The sequence below is a fragment of the Schistocerca serialis genome, chromosome 2, assembly GCF_023864345.2.
Source record: "Schistocerca serialis cubense isolate TAMUIC-IGC-003099 chromosome 2, iqSchSeri2.2, whole genome shotgun sequence".
NCBI lineage: Eukaryota > Metazoa > Arthropoda > Insecta > Orthoptera > Acrididae > Schistocerca > Schistocerca serialis.
In genome coordinates, this window is record NC_064639.1 from 321957413 (window position 1) to 321976926 (window position 19514).

Below are 19514 nucleotides of genomic sequence, written 5' to 3' on the forward strand. Positions count from 1 at the left end.
TGATTGTTTTTTTTGACATCAAAGGGCTTGTGCACATTGATTGGGTACCAGAGGGACAAACAGTGAATCAGCATTACTACATTAGCGTCCTGGCTACCCTATGTGAGCGAACGGAGAAAACGGAACGATTTGTGGAGAACAAAGTCATGGATCCTTCACCAAGGCAATGCCCCAGCTCACAGTGCGTTGTCAGTGAAGACGTTTTTGGCAAAACACAACATTCCCATCTTAGATCATCCACCCTGCTCACCTGATTTGGCCCCCTGTGACTTTTTTCTTTTCCCTAAAGTCAAGTCAGCTTTGAAAGGAACTAGATTTGAGACTGTTGAAGCAGTAAAAGAAAAAGCGATGGAAGTAATGTATGGACTTACCGAAAATGATCTGCAGCATAGCTATGAACAGTGGAAAATTCGTATGGAGCGGTGTAGAGACCGAGGAGGAGAGTACATTGAAGGAGATAACATGAAATTGTAAATAATTGTAAATAAATGTTTTTTCCAGCATCAGTCCGGTTTTTTTCTAGCAGCACCTCGTATTACGTACATTATGTAGTGTAACGGAGCTGTGGCCCAAAATTTCTCTAACTGTCCAAGAATATTCTTTGTGTGGTAAGTACACTGAGAATAGGTCCGTGTTTTGGGTCGTCTGTTGCCAATGAATCTTAAACCGGATTTTGCAGTCCTTGAAGTTTTCCGTCTCTTCTGCTCAGTTACATTAGATAAACGTCTGATACTAATGGACTGTACTCACTAACAGATGAAACCAGAACTATATAAGTGATAACCTTGTAGATGAATTTCATCCTCTCACAGTTCTTCCAGTGAATCACAATCTGATGTTTGTTTTATTTAGTTCTCTCAAAAACCAGGTAGTTAAGGAAGGCAGGATTTGGTTACGATTGTGGACGGGGCCGTAATCAGTTTCTGTTGGTTACCTTTTACACTTACACACATTTATTTTTAAAACATTAAGTCCAGACTCAACAATAAATTAAAAAAATACCACACATTATTAAAACAACTGTGTAAATAATAGTGTTCCCACTGTGTTACGATTTAGTGAATCGCCATAAAATACAGATATAAATACTGTCCTGTGATCACAGCTGAAGGCCTTACACGCCAAGAATGGCAATAAATTAAGAATGTTTAAGAACTTGCTGCAATTTACAACTTACAGGTATTGAAATATTAAAAGGTAAAGTGGCCACAAACACAGCAGAAGGTATCAGAGGCCAGGAATGGCTGTAAATAAGGGTGTTTTTTTTTTTTTTTTTTTTTTTTTTTTTAAGAAAAAGCAAATGACCACAATCACGGCTGAAGGCCCTACACACTAGAAATGTCAATTTTATTAAAAATAAAAAAAACTGCTGCAAAACAGACAATAAAATAGCAAAGGTTAATTTAAAAAAACAAGCAACTGATCACCATGCACCAGGAATGGCAATAATATAAAAAAAAAAATTAGAAATCTACTGTAAAGCAGGAAAGAAAATAAAACACAAGAACCAAGGGGCCACAGGCGGTGCTCCAGGAATCGACCTCTGAGAGGATCCGGCAACAAACTTTTTCACGAGCGATGGGATAGGCAGCCAAGAGTTGCATTCACTTCACAAGGTGGAAACTCAGACTAGTGGCAGTCTACGAATGAATAATGGTAATCTTACTGAGGCTACCTGATGTCCGATAAACCAAATGCAACGATGGAACAAAACGCCAAAAGCACTCCACTCGCTGCTCTTCGCCTCCGCGACACTACGAGCAGCAACATGAACCCAAGTCAATGGAGAATCGCGAGATATCACAATAATGGAGATTTCTGTACTTAGATTGAAACGCACTCATCTTAAAGCTTGCTGGATTTGGTTTACCATGAGGTCATGCACCCTCGTGACCACAACCCTTCTATGCGGCAGACCATGCGCACTGCCAGCGATCCCGGCGAGTTCTCGCACTGCGCAGACCTGGCTCCTCCTGAGGCCCCAACCGAACTGCCACACTCATACAACATGGACAAATAACAACTACATATCAATAACTGCCGCTGCTGCCACTAGCGGACAGGCAACCCTTATGAAATGAGTGATGCCAGTCAACACGAGAAGAAGACAACCGCAACCATGCCACCTAATCGAAACTGTCTGGCCTCCAACAGAGGGCGGAAACCTACGAACAGCACCAACGTGAGCTGCAACACGGCTCACCAGTCTTAGACAATAGTTCCCAAGTGATGTTTCATTTTGGTTAACTGTTGTGTTCCATCATTATTCCTGTTTGCACTTAGTTGCTTTACTTTCCATATGCGTGTCATCCGGTAGTCTTTGTGGCAGTTGTCCATTTTCTGGGGGACATTTTTAAACTTAGAAAGAGTTGAATTTTGTCATAATCTTTCTGTATAAAGATGCCATTATTTCTCTTTTCCTATCTAATTTTTGCAGTTAGTTATTCAGTTCTCTTTAAAGCATCCCAGTTTCCGTTCAGTGAGCCTTCAATTTCAAAATGTGTTTGTTATGCTTGACTTTGTTACTTTAATGAGAACAATTCAAAGTCTTTGAAAACTGTGAAGAGGCAAGAAAATGGTCAATGAAATATGAAAGAGCACGGAAATGAAGAAGACACTCTGAAATGGATTGTGAATATAGTGGTGGAAGTAAATTATTGACAGCAAAGAACAAGCAGAACTGATGCAAAACATGGGGTAAAGTCAGAAAGACATCAGTGTCATATATAAAGATGAAAGTAAAGTAAAGAATGGTGTGTGTGTCAGATATAGTTATGATTACTCCGATGAACCAATGAGAATTAAGTGTTCCAACGTCAAATGGATTTGTGTCGGGACTGGAAGGGGGTGGGGGGGTGGGTGGGTGTGGAGGAACGGAGTGGTGGTGGCAATTGCAGGCACCTGCTAAGAATGGTAGCTGCAGCAGTTGACGTGTATAGTCTTGAACTGTTAAGATTAATAGTAACGTGATACAGTGGCTTTAGCAAATTTTATTCCATTTTGAAATGGTTTATGTCAGCAATCCATCAGTGGCTATGCCTTTTCAATGTCGCTAATCACGTGAGTGATCATAACTTAATAGTAAAGTCTCCACTGACGTATTATGATTAGTTACTGTTGCACATGCTTTCGTTATGGTGTGCATAGCTCAGTATTTGTACAAATGTGGGAGTGGTAGAAGTGCTAAGGAAATGTCATTCAGCTAAGCTGTAAATAACTGTGGACTGTGCTGTAACTATCAAGATTTAATCTTGACGAATGTAGTAACAAGTCAGATACGAGGGCAGTTCAATAAGTAATGAAACACATTTTTTTTCTGAAACAGGGGTTGTTTTATTCAGCATTGAAATACACCAGGTTATTCCCCAATCTTTTAGCTACACAACACTATTTTTCAGCGTAATCTCCATTCAATGCTACGGCCTTACGCCACCTTGAAATGAGGGCCTGTATGCCTGCACGGTACCATTTCACTGGTCGATGTCGGAGCCAACATCGTACTGCATCAATAACTTCTTCATCATCCGCGTAGTGCCTCCCACGGATTGCGTCCTTCATTGGGCCAAACATATGGAAATCCGACGGTGCGAGATCGGGGCTGTAGGGTGCATGAGGAAGAACAGTCCACTGAAGTTTTGTGAGCTCCTCTCGGGTGCGAAGACTTGTGTGAGGTCTTGCGTGGTCATGAAGAAGGAGAAGTCCGTTCAGATTTTTGTGCCTACGAATACGCTGAAGTCGTTTCTTCAATTTCTGAAGAGTAGCACAATACACTTCAGAGTTGATCGTTTGACCATGGGGAAGGACATCGAACAGAATAACCCCTTCTGCGTCCCAGAAGACTGTAACCATGACTTTACCGGCTGAGGGTATGGCTTTAAACTTTTTCTTGGTAGGGGAGTGAGTGTGGCGCCACTCCATTGATTGCCGTTTTGTTTCAGGTTCGAAGTGATGAACCCATGTTTCATCGCCTGTAACAATCTTTGACAAAAAATTGTCACCCTCAGCCACATGACGAGCAAGCAATTCCGCACAGATGGTTCTCCTTTGCTCTTTATGGTGTTCGGTTAGACAACGAGGGACCCAGCGGGAACAAACCTTTGAATATCCCAACTGGTGAACAATTGTGGCAGCACTACCAACAGAGATGTCAAGTTGAGCACTGAGTTGTTTGATGGTGATCCGTCGATCATCTCGAACGAGTGTGTTCGCACGCTCCGCCATTGCAGGAGTCACAGCTGTGCACGGCCGGCCCGCACGCGGGAGATCAGACAGTCTTGCTTGACCTTGCGGTGATGATGACACACGCTTTGCCCAACGACTCACCGTGCTTTTGTCCACTGCCAGATCACCGTAGACATTCTGCAAGCGCCTATGAATATCTGAGACGCCCTGGTTTTCCGCCAAAAGAAACTCGGATCATTGCCCGTTGTTTGCAACGCATATCCGTTACAGACGCCATTTAACAGCTCCGTACAGCGCTGCCACTTGTCGGAAGTCAATGAAACTATATGAGACGAAGCGGGAATGTTTGAAAATATTCCACAAGAAATTTCCAGTTTTTTCAACCAAAATTGGCCGAGAAAAAAAAATGTGTTGCATTACTTATTGAACTGCCCTCGTAATTGCTGAGGAAAAGAAAAGCTTCTAAGAAGTAAACAAAGTTTGAGTGAATAATAGTCACTTAATCACAGTTATTATTCTGTTATTCTTAGATGATTCCTTTAGAGACAGTTTAGTAAATTAACTAACTTCTAATTCTACTTTGACTGTTTGGCATCCTCCAAACATTCATTCTCATTTTTCTTTTGTTACGTTAAGCTGAAACATGACTTAAACAAATATATAAAAAATTAAAATGTAACAATGGAAAATCCAGGAAGGCATGTAACAATATGATGAAAAGGAAAGTTGCCACACACCCTATAGCAGAGATGCTGAGTCCGCGCGCACACACACACACACACACACACACACACACACACACACACAAATGCAACCGCAGCTCACACACATGACTGCAACGTGTGTGTGTGTGTGTGTGTGTGTGTGTGTGTGTGTACTTTTGACGAAGGTCTTATAGGCTGAAAACTTTATTTGTGACTGTTTTTGTTGTGCCTACCCATGACTCAGCATCACCGCTATATGGTGAGTGGCACTTTTCCTTTTCATAAATTAAAATTTTAAAAATATCAAACACATAATATTGTCTGCTTATTAAAGAGTCAGTTTGTTATATTATTCATAAGCCAGGCTCACGTATAAATGTTTCTTCTAATATTTCTGCAACTGGAACAGCCTGGAATTTCAGATATGCTTCGTATGGAACTGGGTGCAGCAGCTGTTCGAGCAGCACAGGCCGTGGGTTATGTTGGTGCTGGAACTGTGGAATTCATTCTTGACAGGCACAACCATTCTTTTCATTTCATGGAAATGAATACTCGACTGCAAGTGGAGCATCCTATAACTGAAATGATAACTGACACCGATCTTGTTGAATGGCAGATCAAGGTAATGTGTATGGAATATCATGGTTATCTTCCTAAGTTGCTTCCCCTGTTATGGTATATTCATGGGCCTAATCTACACATTATCCCACATGTCAAGGGGTTTTCAAGATCCATAAAACACGAGGCACAACAATAATGTGTACACTAAGAGATGCCTTTGCAATATTGTAACACATGGTACAATGTTACGGATATGGAGTACATTAGAAAATTTGGCCTTTGGTCATCAGCTGTGGATGGCACCCTGCATTGTGTCCCTTTATTGGTGACACAGAATGTCAATACTTCATGTGAACCCTCTCTTGACAATACTGAGTGCATGATCAGTCCCTACACTATCAATCGGCATGTCGGTATGGCTTGTAGCGACACCACTCATCGCCTGGCAAGGATCTCCTGGAGGTCATCACTGAGTGAGATTGTGCTGCGCTTGTAACACCGGACTCACATTTGTTTGGAATGGACTCAGACTCCTGTCCAACGATCCAGGTTTTGGTTTCCCATTATTTCAATAAATCAGTTACGACAACTGCTGGGATTAAGATCTCTAAGAGAACACAACCAGTTTCCTTCCCCATCCTTGCCCTTTCTGTTTTTAATGACATGATGCACTAATATAAGGTTCCCTCTGTTCTGTCAATGATATGGTTATGTATAACTAATCCAGATGTCATCACTGTGCCAGCCTGCTTCCCTGTGATTTGAATACCATGTGCCCAACACAAACAGCACACACTCGGTACCACTGTATCCTATACTTTTGCTCACAATGACTGTTGAAGTGACACTAAGGAGTTCTGTAATAGTGTGCCATGTATGTCCCATGTTTCAGTGTTGACCTACTACAGCTGGTATGTGCAGTGTCACTATGATAAGTTTTTTGTGTGGATCTTTAAGATCCCTTAACTTAAGTATGTGAACCTGTCAAAGAACACACATTTTATTGCAGTCTTATTTTATAGTATGTCTTCATTTTAAAGCACAATGGTTCATTTTAATTTAGTGTTGGAGATCTCGTATTTTATATGTGAATTATCTCTTGTTTGTGTGTCTCTATGATATGTCGTTTGTACGTATTCTTCTGTGTGTATAATACAGTCAAATTTGCATAACAGGTTGCTGGGGGAGAAGAATTACCTCTTAAACAGGATGAAATTAAGTTAAATGGTCACGCTTTTGAAGCTCGAATTTATGCTGAAAATCCCAACAATAACTTTTTACCGGGGGCAGGTCCATTGCTTTATTTATCAACTCCTGTACCAGAAACAGATGTACGTGTTGAAACAGGTGAGTACAGAATGAAATTTTATCAGCCTATGGAAGCGTATGAGTTGAAAAATACAGGGTGATTCAAAAAGAATACCACAACTTGAGGAATTTAAAACTCTGCAACGACAAAAGGCAGAGCTAAGCACTGTCTGTCGGCGAATTAAGGGAGCTATAAAGTTTCATTTAGTTGTACATTTGTTCGCCATTTCAGCCAATAAAGTTTTTGGTCCCTTTTTCTTCGAAGGTGCTACTGTAACTGGACTACAGTATCTGGAGATGTTAGAGAATTGGCTGTTCCCTCAGCTCGAACAAGAAGCACAACAATTCATATTTCAGCAGGATGGAGCGCCACCACATTGGCACTTATCTGTCCGTTACTACCTGAACGTCAACTACCCGAGGCGATGGATCAGCCGCCAGGCAGCCCGTGACAGAGCACTTCATCGCTGGCCTCCAAGAAGCCCTGATCTTACCCCCTGCGATTTTTTCTTGTGGGGGTATGTTAAGGATATGGTGTTTTGGCCACCTCTCCCAGCCACCATTGATGATTTGAAACGAGAAATAACAGCAGCTATCCAAACTGTTACGCCTGATATGCTACAGAGAGTGTGGAACGAGTTGGAGTATCGTGTTGATATGGCTCGTGTGTCTGGAGGGGGCCATATTGAACATCTCTGAACTTGTTTTTGAGTGAAAAAAAACCTTTTTAAATACTCTTTGTAATGATGTATAACAGAAGGTTATATTACGTTTCTTTCATTAAATACACATTTTTAAAGTTGTGGTATTCTTTTTGAATCACCCTGTATATTCCTTGGCACTCAAGATTTTTAGTGTTATGTTCATACACTACATTTGGCAAATGGAAAGGTTGGACACACATAAGTGTTTCACATAATTGTCTCTCTTCATACGAAAAATACTCAGTATTCTTGTTACTTTAAATGAAAGTAAAAAATTTGAGCTATGATGACCTCTACCATTGTCAACATTAGAAACCACTGAATGCTTCTGTGGCCTCCTTTTATACTTGAATTTCTTGTGGCACTGGTTTGAAGGAAATTTAAAATATCCTTGGAACTTCATTGATGTGTTTTACAGAGAAGGGATGCTGCATTATACTAGACACAAGGCTTCTTTCCACAGTGAGGGATTGCTCAAGGGTATGGAACAAGTCAGAAAGTCAAAAATACATGCTGCATAACTACAGAATTGATAAGCTTATGTTCCTTCTGTTGATCTTAACCCTTTTTCCCTTTAGCAGGTGTAATTATTATTATTATTTCTTTTCTTTCTCAGACATTATTATTATTATTATTATTATTATTATTTTAGCAGCTCACCTCCCATGGTTCTTTAGTGAGCTGTTATTTTGATGGTAAATGTGTTTCCTACAGGAATGAAGCAACTTTTTCTGACTCCACTAGTGACAACAGGAACTGATTCGTAACACTTTCTATACATATGATACAATTTACTGCCATGAGATATTTGGTGGTAAGTATGTATATTGAGGTTCTCAAAAGACATAATAGTTTTGTGGTACATATTTTTCCCAAGCCTCTTTGAGAGAATGCTTTGGTGATAAGTATTCTCCCCAAGAACTTTTTAAAAAATGTTATTTGGTGTGATGTATACTTTTCATGGCCTTTGAAGCTGCATTTCACAACAAACAGAAATTACACTTGGTACAGCGGACTGCCATTAGATGCCAGGAACGTACAGAAGCTGTGTGATATATTCTCATTAATGCAGAAAAGAAATACAGTTACTAGTATGCAGCAAATAAAAGTCACCTACTGTGTTTTTTAGCTGTCATGAGTTCACTTGCCAGCCACAGTAGGCACTCGTATCTTGGAATTGGCAGTTAGTTTGTTTTGTATGTCAACAATCCTTTGCAAATAAGGAAACATTGTGCCTGGAGTAAAAATTTATTGCATTTTGTAAGTCTTATCATTAACATGTATCAGTTAATAAATGCTTGTTGTTAAGAGTTACACGAGTATCAATAATTCATATGCTATCATGACTGATTTACCTGAACACATGCCTAAGTGGTTCGGACAGTTATTGCTATAACTGCTCTGACAGATAAGTGTGTCCCTCATGGTCTGCGAAAGGGTTAAGTGAAATGGTCCACAAGGATGGTGGATAAGTCAAACATTTTAAACACTAAAAGTTAAGATGAAAAATGTGATAAACATTTAAATGTGTTCATACTGGTTTTTACTAAATAACTCCTAGGCTGTCATAGCTGTCTGTCATAAAGAAGCAGTTTACTTACAGAGATCACATTACTGTGCTGAAAATGTGCAGTAGTCTGATATTTCATATCCTTCATGTTTGTGAAGTAGTTAACAATATATATATTAATTGGTTCTGTTCAGAAATATGTCAGTGGAGTGGAAGAAGTTAGCCATCAATAAATCATTTAGACCCATCTTAACTTATACTTAGTTAGCAGCTAAAATGTTTGTGGTTGCTAGCAAGTTATTGAAAATGTGTGTTCCTAATCGGTGAATAAATTTCTGCAGCAAAGTGTTCTCATTCTCAGTGCTCATTCTGTGCACTGAGCTCTTGGTTGGAAAGTGAGAAATATTGTTTCTATGAATTTCATTCAAGAATGCATAAAGAATGCATGTGTTGAGAAGCAGTAGTTATTATTCTCAGTTCTTTGGACTGCATGAAATGAAATGTAAATAATTTGTATGTAAAATAACAGAAATATTTCCATAAATCTTTTCAGCTAAATGTTGTATGGCACCTTGAGTGTTTGTGTTCTTAGTGACAAACACAAACTTACAAGCTGCTGGAACAGAAACAGGCGAATCAGGCATGTTAAAAGACATAAATGAGAAAGACTCAATTCAGTATATTGTTTTTGAAACCAATGAAAGGAGAGGTGTCAGGTGGAAGGAGGAGTCATTCCACACTTTGTATGGACAGAAACACGACTTCTGTTGTAACAGCTGTCTGCTAATAATTGATAAATTAAAAAAAACTGTATTTGATAAAAATCACAGATGTATGTGGAAACAAAATATGAAGAAAGTTAAAGTTGTATGAAAAACATTGCAAATAGGGGAAAAATTAGAATACATCAACCAGATTTTTCCAAATCCAAAAATAAGTTGGAATGCACATGTCATTAGCCAACAGACCTAGACTAACAGCTTCACAGTACGTCTATTAAGTATAGGTGGATGTAAGGGAGAAAGGGCAGTTTTTTTATTGATTCCACGACTGTGAATTGTTATACATCATACACACGTGATGCAAATACACTAATGGAAATGAAGAATGTTATGCCATTGAGAACTGGTCTGACATTTATAAACCCATCACAGAACAGGCATTAAATTATTAAGCCTTCATTCCGTTCAAAACTAATGTCGATCGTCAACATCAGTAAGAGGTGTGAGCTTCATGAGCACAAATACATTCTTGTGGTCATTGTGTCCTGGAAGCAAACAATCTACAGGAATTTCTTGCCATGCCTGAAATACATGCTGTGTCAGTTCATGAAAACTGATAACTAGAGACTAGTACGAAAATACATGTCTTCCCGTTGCATCCCAGTCTTTTTCTATGGATGAACTAGAGTGGCCCATCAAGGATCCATACAGTCCGTGAGACATTTGTGGTGTGAACTGGGATGTGGAATCTTGAATACTCCATTTGGTTCTCTCAAGAAGTGTGTGACAATAGGGATTATCATTCTTGCCGGACACTGCTGAGCATTTAACTTTCCATCAACAATTACAGTCGCATCAAATAGCACTCCACACAGTGATTCCATGAGTTTGAAAAGTACTTGTCTCTAGAATTGCTATTTCCTGTGATGCTTCACCAGATTGTCTATGGAAATGTTAACATCAGTCTGACCACAGAAAACAGAAGTGAGACTAATTGCCGAACACCACACATTATTCATTGTCCCAGGTGACTCTGGGTCTACATTATGCAAGTCTCTGTTGTCTGTGGTATGGTGTCAGTGGAAAACAGCACATAGCAACCCTAGATCTAAACCCAGCTTCCAGTAATCTGTTCTAGGTGGTTATTGGTGACACACTGCCTGGGTTTGAGCTGTGGTCATCCTTCTATTCGTCAGTGCCAGTCGATCAATACTGCGATCTTCTCAAGATGGTGTCCTTCTGGAAGAAGCCAAGCGTGTTCTTCTTGCCCCACTGTTGTCCTAAGTCCATCTCATCACCACTCATTCTTGCTGTCACTGTACTGCAGGGAATTGTGACAAGCTGCAGGTGCAGATTGTCTGGGCATGTTGTATTTCAGTTGCCTCCTGCAGAGATCCAGTGACATTAGTCCCACACAGTAACCATCATGTACTCACATCATTCTTCAGTTATGGGAATGGATTCTTTTCCGTATTGAAAGTACTGAAAATAATCTTTCACAATGATGAAATTTTAATCAACATATCTCTCATACAGAACAACATGACTAGTGTATGGTCTAGAAAGAAAATGTACATTTTAATAGAGCTAACGTAAGAATACAATTTGTTCACAAAAATTGACGCACATAGAATTCTTTCATTAGCCCTGTGTACAGGATGGGCGTATGGGCAGGCGGTGGGCGTTATGGAATAATAGTGTAATTTTTAGAGAAAGGCCATTTATTGTCTAAAGCATGATGAAAGTGGCTACATAGGCCTAGGGAGGTGAGGGTGAGCCAGAACTTAGAATTTTGCGAACATTGTTCGCGAAGCTACCGAAAGTTGTTGTCTGCCAAAACTAAGTCCACAGTGCCGCAGCACCGGGAGAAGCGGGAGATGTTCAATGCTACAGGGCGAGCATCCGACTCGCGGGTGAGCAAGAATACAAGAGGCGAGGGCCCGGCGACGGGCGGCTGGGTATATTCGACGCATCACGTGGCTTCCTCCGCCCTGATTGGTCAGGACGAGTAAACCGTGCGGGCGGCATGGAACTTTCTAGAGCGTTGCCTGGTAAGCAACGCCTGGGGCGGCGTTACCTCGTAAGCACATGAGAGAAGCGCATGATCAAGGTGCCCTTCATTGGTGCTGACTTTGTGTTACTAGACCGTGGGATGAAAGAATTTACAGGCAGCTAACACTGCCGGCCGTGGCTTGGCCGCAATGGAAAAATGAAGTTACCGTTTGGGTGCTCATATAGTGAAGTAAAATCTCTTACTGTCTGGCTCATCCTTTACACTCCTCCCCCTTCCGTGGGAGCGGAGAACGTATGTGAATTCGCTCAATGTAATTATTATTTGAATGTACACAAATTTAGCTTGCAAAACAAAGTAAACATCACTTGAGTAAGAATGGCCCTTATGGAAGACGGCAGGGGTCTTAATCTATGGGAGGGTATAGATACTCTAAAGACCTCCTAAGGGTCGCAAGGGGGCTTACACATGTCAACAGTATTGTGTGTATACAAGAATCATCATAAAACATCAAAACATCGTAAAACATCAGAACATCATAAAATATCATAGAATATCAAAACAAAATTAGAACAAAACATAACAGTGTGAATTAGGTAAACATGCTAAGTGTTCTTGTTGCTAAGACGAGGTAAAAAAGTCTTTTCTTTTGCTTTTGTTTAAATAAGTTGAAAATGTAAACATATCACCACTGATGAGTCACGGAGAGGGCGACCGGCGCGAGGCGTCGTGGTGTGTTGTCCTCAGCGGGCAGCGCGCAGGCTGTGGCCGTGGCCAGGTCCGTGCACTGGAACTCAGCGCAGGGAGTGTATGAGGGGAGGTCCACGCGTTACAAACACTTTAAAAAGGGGAGTTATCACTAAGGGAACACTTCACTACACTACACTAGTTTTTCCACATTAGGTGATATTAGAATTGCACTCTTAAAACTAAGGGAGGGCACATGCCTGATAGGTTCTTGTTTTCTATTTTTTGTTTAGTTCGTGGCTGTTTGCCATTAATTTAAGTGTGCCAACAGGCGAATGTAAGAAATTTGTCCTTTTTCATGTTCTAGCAAGTCATCAATTGACGATTGGAGGTGATCATTTGATTTATTAGGCAAAGCAGGCAATCACGAATCCTAGGTATAAAAAACATAATTAAAGGGGCGTGGATACTGAGTAAGCCATAGTGGCACTAAAGGTTATAAGTGGTGTTCCGACAGGAACCGTTTGCCAAAGATCTGCACGGAGGCTACGTCAGAATGGCAGCTGACTGCAAGGCCAAATCTCACGCTGCGTCAGAAAAGCACGCGGCAGATAACTTCCAAGGGCAGCACCGCGTCAGAGCTGCACGCGGCAGCTGAGGGGTCAACGACTGTCCAATGCCGCATGCATGCAGTGCGCATGTGCGCGACGCAGGAAGCAAGCGTCAGGTGTAAAGAGCGAGAGAGAGATAAAGCTTACCGACGCTGTTCACTGCGCTGTCTGTATTTTACACTCTCTCCACATTTTCTTGGGCTCCTGCACCTGATGAGCATATTTATGTGCTTCAAAGTGACTAATATTAATGTCACAAAAAGGGTATAGCATTACTGAATAAAGGGGAATAGATATGCATTATCGATATGGTTTATTTACAGGTGACCAACAAAATAGAAGTTGGATTACTCGTGACATCACGTTAGATGTGTTGTTACAGCGGGTTCTGATTAAAATCACATTATCCATTAGTAAATTAGTTCATAACAGAGTTCCTATGAAATCCATTTGACTCCAACCATAATTGTTATATTAACATGAAAATATAAAAATGAGGTACACAAATATATTAAATTTACTGCATATTCCATATCACTAAACAAACAAAGTTACATGTAACTGTGGGCTGACCATCTAACTGCAATAACGTTCACATTGTGAGAGGAAGTTTCTTATGCGTCAATATATTTGCAAAACACCATCAAGTGAAACTGAGAAAGAAAAGTTACACCAGTTTGGTGCAGGTGGGGCGTAGATTGTGTCATTGGATGTCAAGGCTGTTGCTAACAAGAGGAGAAAAATAAAACTCGAAGGGAATCTAGAGATTTCCATAGTGGAGACAAAGCGTAAGGAATTGGATTATAAAAGACTAAGTTGAGTGTAATTTCTGAAGGACTTTTCTTTTATGAAGCTATAGTGCATGGCGCATCATTGACACGACGTTATCACCTACTTAACTATGTAAATGACAATTCTGCGACTCCAAGATAGCTGCTACTTACTTCTTTCTAAAACACGACTTCTCTCACTTAAAACAAAACTTTACTGTGTGACCAAATTCACCGTCTTTATCCTTTCAACATCTTGTGACTAACTATACTTTGTGACCAAATTCGCTGTCTTCATCCTCTCAACATTTTGCGACTAAACTCGCCGTCTCTATAACTCCGTAGTGCTGGCCTCCTCGGGCCCAGCTGGTTGCTCAAACTCCGTCTATCCTTGGTTATATCGCAGTGTCCTGGCACACGTCATACAGTTAAATGCTACTACTTCAATAGTCGGTATTCCTTCGGAAAATACAACGGAAAAATAGTGTCAAAGAAGGCTCAAGGTTCTGAACAGAGATTTCCGCTTACTGGCGTTTAGCTGCGGGCTAGACGCGGTTCACATCTGATGGTGCATGATCAGCTGTCGTGAGAGAGCACGGAACACTGCTCTCGTGAACTCTTCTTCGACATGAAAAATTAAAGTCTGGGCTGAATAGTTTTGTGTCTGTTGAAAGCTGACAGACGAAAGTGGGTAGGATGGACTATGTCGCGAAACGGAAAAGTGAAGAAACGGCACAGACAGCTAAGGGTTCGCGCTGGAGCCAACCGCGTCACGTAAGGTACGTGCCCCTGTGGGTGGTGCATGACTCTTCATGTGTTGTGTTGAAAGAGGAAAGACGAAAGTGGGTAGGATGGACTATGTAGTGAAACCGAAAAGTGAAGAAATGACACAGACAGCTGAGGGACCGTGCAGGTGCCAGCCGTGTCACGTAAGGTACGTGCCCCTGCGGGTGGTGCATGACTCTTCATGTATTGTTCTGTTGATAGTTGAAAGATGAAAGTGGTTAGAACGATCTATGTCACGAAACGGAAATGTGAAGAAACGACACAGACAGCTGAGGGACCGCGCGGGTGCCAGCCGCGTCATGTAATGTACGTGCCCTTGCGGGTGGTGCAGTACTCTTCAAGAGTTGTTCTGTTAATAGTTGAAAGATGAAAGTGGGTAGGATGGACTATGACGCGGAACTGAAAAGTGAAGAAACGGCACAGACAGCTGAGGGTCCGCGCGGGAGCCAACCGCGTCACGTAAGGTACGTGCCCCTGCAGGTGGTGCATGACTCTTCATGTGTTGTGTTGAAAGAGGAAAGACGAAAGTGGGTAGGATGGACTATGTCGCGAAACGGAAAAGTGAAGAAACGACACAGACAGCTGAGGGACCACGCAGATGCCAGCCATGTCACGTAAGGTACGTGCCCCTGTGGGTGGTGCATGACTCTTCATGTGTTGTGTTGAAAGAGGAAAGACGAAAGTGGGTAGGATGGACTATGTAGCGAAACCGAAAAGTGAAGAAATGACACAGACAGCTGAGGGACCGTGCAGGTGCCAGCCGTGTCACGTAAGGTACGTGCCCCTGTGGGTGGTGCATGACTCTTCATGTATTGTTCTGTTGATAGTTGAAAGATGAAAGTGGTTAGAACGATCTATGTCACGAAACGGAAATGTGAAGAAACGACACAGACAGCTGAGGGACCGCGCGGGTGCCAGCCGCGTCATGTAATGTACGTGCCCTTGCGGGTGGTGCAGTACTCTTCAAGAGTTGTTCTGTTAATAGTTGAAAGATGAAAGTGGGTAGGATGGACTATGACGCGGAACTGAAAAGTGAAGAAACGACACAGACAGCTAAGGGTCCGCGCGGGAGCCAACCGCGTCACGTAAGGTACGTGCCCCTGCAGGTGGTGCATGACTCTTCATGTGTTGTGTTGAAAGAGGAAAGATGAAAGTGGGTAGGATGGACTATGTCGCGAAATGGAAAAGTGAAGAAACGACACAGACAGCTAAGGGTCCGCGCGGGTGGCAACCGCGTCATGTAAGGTATGTGCCCATGTGGGTGGTGCATGGCTCTTCATGTGTTGTCTTGTTGATAAGTGAAAGATGAAAGTGGGTAGGATGGACTATGTCGCGAAATGGAAAAGTGTAGAAATGACATAGACAGCTAGGGTTCCGCGCGATCGCCATTCGCGTCACGTAAGGTACGTGCCCCTGCGGGTGTGGTTCTCTTGTTCATCCGACAGACTAGGTATATGGCCAAAGCTTGCTCGTTCTGTGGGTGTGATTCACTCTGTTTACGTTATCTATAACGGGGGTAGGCATGTGGTATGTCCCTCCAGATAAACAATCAAATACAAATGATAATAAAGTATGGTTACATCCTAAATTACCCTTCCAAAACAATTTATTACCTAAGACATCATTATTACTAAACAAATAATTGGCAGTACTCGGGAACTTACTCTAGCATACTTGAAGTCCTACAAAATGATTATCCTCATCAATATAGTAACACAGTGACACATGGAAGCACTAGGTTGATACAAATACTAAATTACTGGTGCTGGCAAACTCTAGCTAAAACTGTCTAAGCATTTGATTATAGCATAAATAAGACCTGGGCAAAATGAACAATAGTAAAAATAATACATCGAATAAGTAATTAGACATAACTAATTGGATGTAAGTAATTGGACATAAGTAATTGGACATAAGTAATTGGACATAATCAATTAGACACAAGCAATTTGACATAAGTAATTGGCAACTCATCATAGTGATACAAGTGGTTGCAAAACCGCAACAAAAGCAAAAGTTCAAGATATTATTGCCTTTATACAAAACTGCCTTATCCTCCAGTTATATTCTGTAGCAAAATGAATGCAAGTATCCCCTGGTATTCCTTTATGCTCTCATTTATATTTTCATGCCAACTAATAGTCTTTGGTACTTCTACCAACAGGGAAACTGTCGTTAAGTCATGGCAGTGTTGTGTGTAATGCTGTGGAATAGTGTAATGTCACGTTAATACTTCCTTTAACAGGATTCTGATGAAAAGTGGTTATGTGTCTCCTTCAATGAACAGACCAATAATTATTAAACATGTGATATGCTGTTTGCTGTGTTGATTTGTTTTTGCAAATATTTGTGATTATCAGTCACCCAACCAATCGTTCCGGTGTGTATTTATTGTTCCTTTTGTTTATTCTCTCACCTACCTGCTTCCATATAATCATGATTGGCGGCTCGACGAAGCTAGTTGCATCTCGGAAGACGTCGATATGACTTACCTGTCGGTGCTTTGGTTTATAATAAAATTAGAGTTCATTTGTCATGTAAAAAGTGTGTAGGGAGCAAAGTAAGTTCCTTACTGTTGACAATGTGCATAAATTTATTCAAAGGGTTCGTTATACAGTGGTTAAGTATTTCTGTGTTGAGATTCAGTGCAGCTTGAGGTGCTAAGGTGCGACATGCGTCGTGCTCATGAGATTGTAAGTTGCTGACAGCACAGCTGACAGTACGGCTGCGTCCGGTTTCACTGGCTCGGCGGCAGAACTGGCGCTCACACTGGGTCCGTTGTCTTGCTATGCATGGAGTTAATCTCTCGGTACAGTCACAAAATTTCCTTCCGGAGTTATCTTATGTTGTTCACGACAGTTATGCATGGAGGATGTTCTTTTCTAAGGGACTCTAATAACTTCAATCGCTAGAGGTCCAAAACTATCGGGTTCCAATTATTTTACTTAAACATTTCTTCTAAAATTTCGGTAACTGGCAGGTGTTAGGCCTCTAGATAAAGTGTATTTTGCGATGGCATTCCAAACCCAACTCCTTGGCAAATGCGTTTCACACACAGCGGTCATTTACAGGACACACATAGCGGCAAGTGCTGGCTTTCTTGACGCCATATAGATCCGTTTATTAACCGTGGTGGTGATACAAGATAGCCGGAGATCGTGCTGAAATTCCAACGTTTACTAATGCTGATGGTTACTAATCCTGATGACAATGCGTACCAGGAAAAGTTCTCTCTCCGACAACACAAATAGATCCCCATCTTTAGATCAGGCTAGTAAAATCTGCAGGGCAATATTGAGCTGGTGAATTTATTTCTATAACTATCCCTGTAGGTTTGCTGTTTAAGCTGCAACGTACGAATGTACGAAGGTGTAGCGTGGCCAACACACGTGGCCTACAGGGCGATGGTAGGGTGGTGAGGAGGGGCGAGGGGAAAGGTGCAGATGCTGCACGCGCCAAAGACAGTGGCGGTGGGTGGGGAAGGGGGAACTGCAATGGCCGCTCGCTCTGCGGACAGGAGGGAGGGAAGGGAAGGGGGCCGCGTCGCCAACTGACAGGGAGGCGCGGGGCTCGGCGCATGTGAACAGCTGTAGACAACAGCGGCGGTATTTGCGCACTCCTTCCGTGGAATATTCAGAAATACGTGGTACCAAATAAAAGAACTTACCTTGTTGTCCGTTCAACATCGCATCATGAAAACAATAAAATAGCACTTGAGGAAGACTCCTTTTACTTTAGAGTAACCTATTTGTTGTTTAACTTGGACGTACTTATTCATGTTGTTATCGTTGTGTGATCATTTATCAAAACATACATGTAATAGGGCGTATTTCAAATGACAGGTAGATGGCAGTATGTAGTCATTGATCTACTGGCAGTTATGAAGGTGAGTAACTATCATGTTTTTATGGTAAAGCTTTAATAGCTGTGTTCGTGCACTATTCACTAAATTAACAGGTGAAATGTGAATCCCTTTGATATATACAAGATTAACTGATTCTTTCTCTACGTGTTCTTTTGACTAGGACAACTTTCCCCTTAATTCCATGATTAAAGAATGTTTGTGTTTTTAATTCTTGACTGCTACAATAACATTACTGGAGACGTTAAATGACAAGACAAAATGGTTACATAACTTTAATCACTTCCATTAATATGTGACATCATAAATTCTATTACCAATGGTTGCCAATTCTTATGTCCACTTATAACTAACATGCACAACTTAATTAAAGGTATAGTAATGACGGTGTTTTCCGTCAATTGATTCTCTTGCTGCATGCAGGACTTTTCCAACTGTTTACATACCATCTCATAACTACTCTCTGGAATGTAAATCATAGGGGTTTGACCTTAGAGCATACCTACGCTGCTGTCTAGGCGGTTGTATTACCTTCTTTCTTGCTTTATTGGGCGGAACTACTGGCGCAATAGGCCCGGTTTCACTGTTAGGTGGGGGTGGCTCGGGTCCTTTACACAGTTTCAATCTGTCAAAATGAACGATCACTGTGCGTTCCGCTAACTGAATTTCCGCATTTACTGGTGAAGTAAGCCGGATGATACGGTATGGTCCTTTCATCATGCTTTAGCCAATAAATGGCCTTTCTCTAAAAATTACACTGTTATTCCGTTACGCCCACCGCCTGCCCATACGCCCATCCTGTACAACTGGTATCAGAAGTGGGATGAAAGAATTTACAGGCAGCTAACACTGCCGGCCGTGGCTTGGCCACAATGGAAAAATGAAGTTACCGTTTGGGTGCTCATATAGTAAAGTAAAATCTCTTACTGTCTGGCTCATCCTTTACACCTATTAAAATGCACATTTTCTTTCTAGATTGTATGCTAGTCATGTTGTTCTGGGTGTGGTGTACATAAATAAAAATGTCAGTATCAGTGAATGAGTAATAAGACAAAAATGAAAGTACATGTTCATTCAGGAAGGACATTGAGCCGTG

General features: G+C 41.4%; 1 protein-coding gene across 1 annotated transcript in view; it reads left to right on the forward strand.

Moving 5' to 3' along the window:
* The window catches only part of LOC126457124 (methylcrotonoyl-CoA carboxylase subunit alpha, mitochondrial), a 115116-nt gene that overhangs the window by 35475 nt on the left and 60127 nt on the right, over positions 1-19514 (forward strand). Inside the window, exons 6-7 of the mRNA XM_050093181.1 lie at positions 5296-5508; positions 6623-6794. Of these exons, the coding sequence (XP_049949138.1) occupies positions 5296-5508; positions 6623-6794 (385 nt within the window). The remainder of the gene's footprint in view (positions 1-5295; positions 5509-6622; positions 6795-19514) is intronic.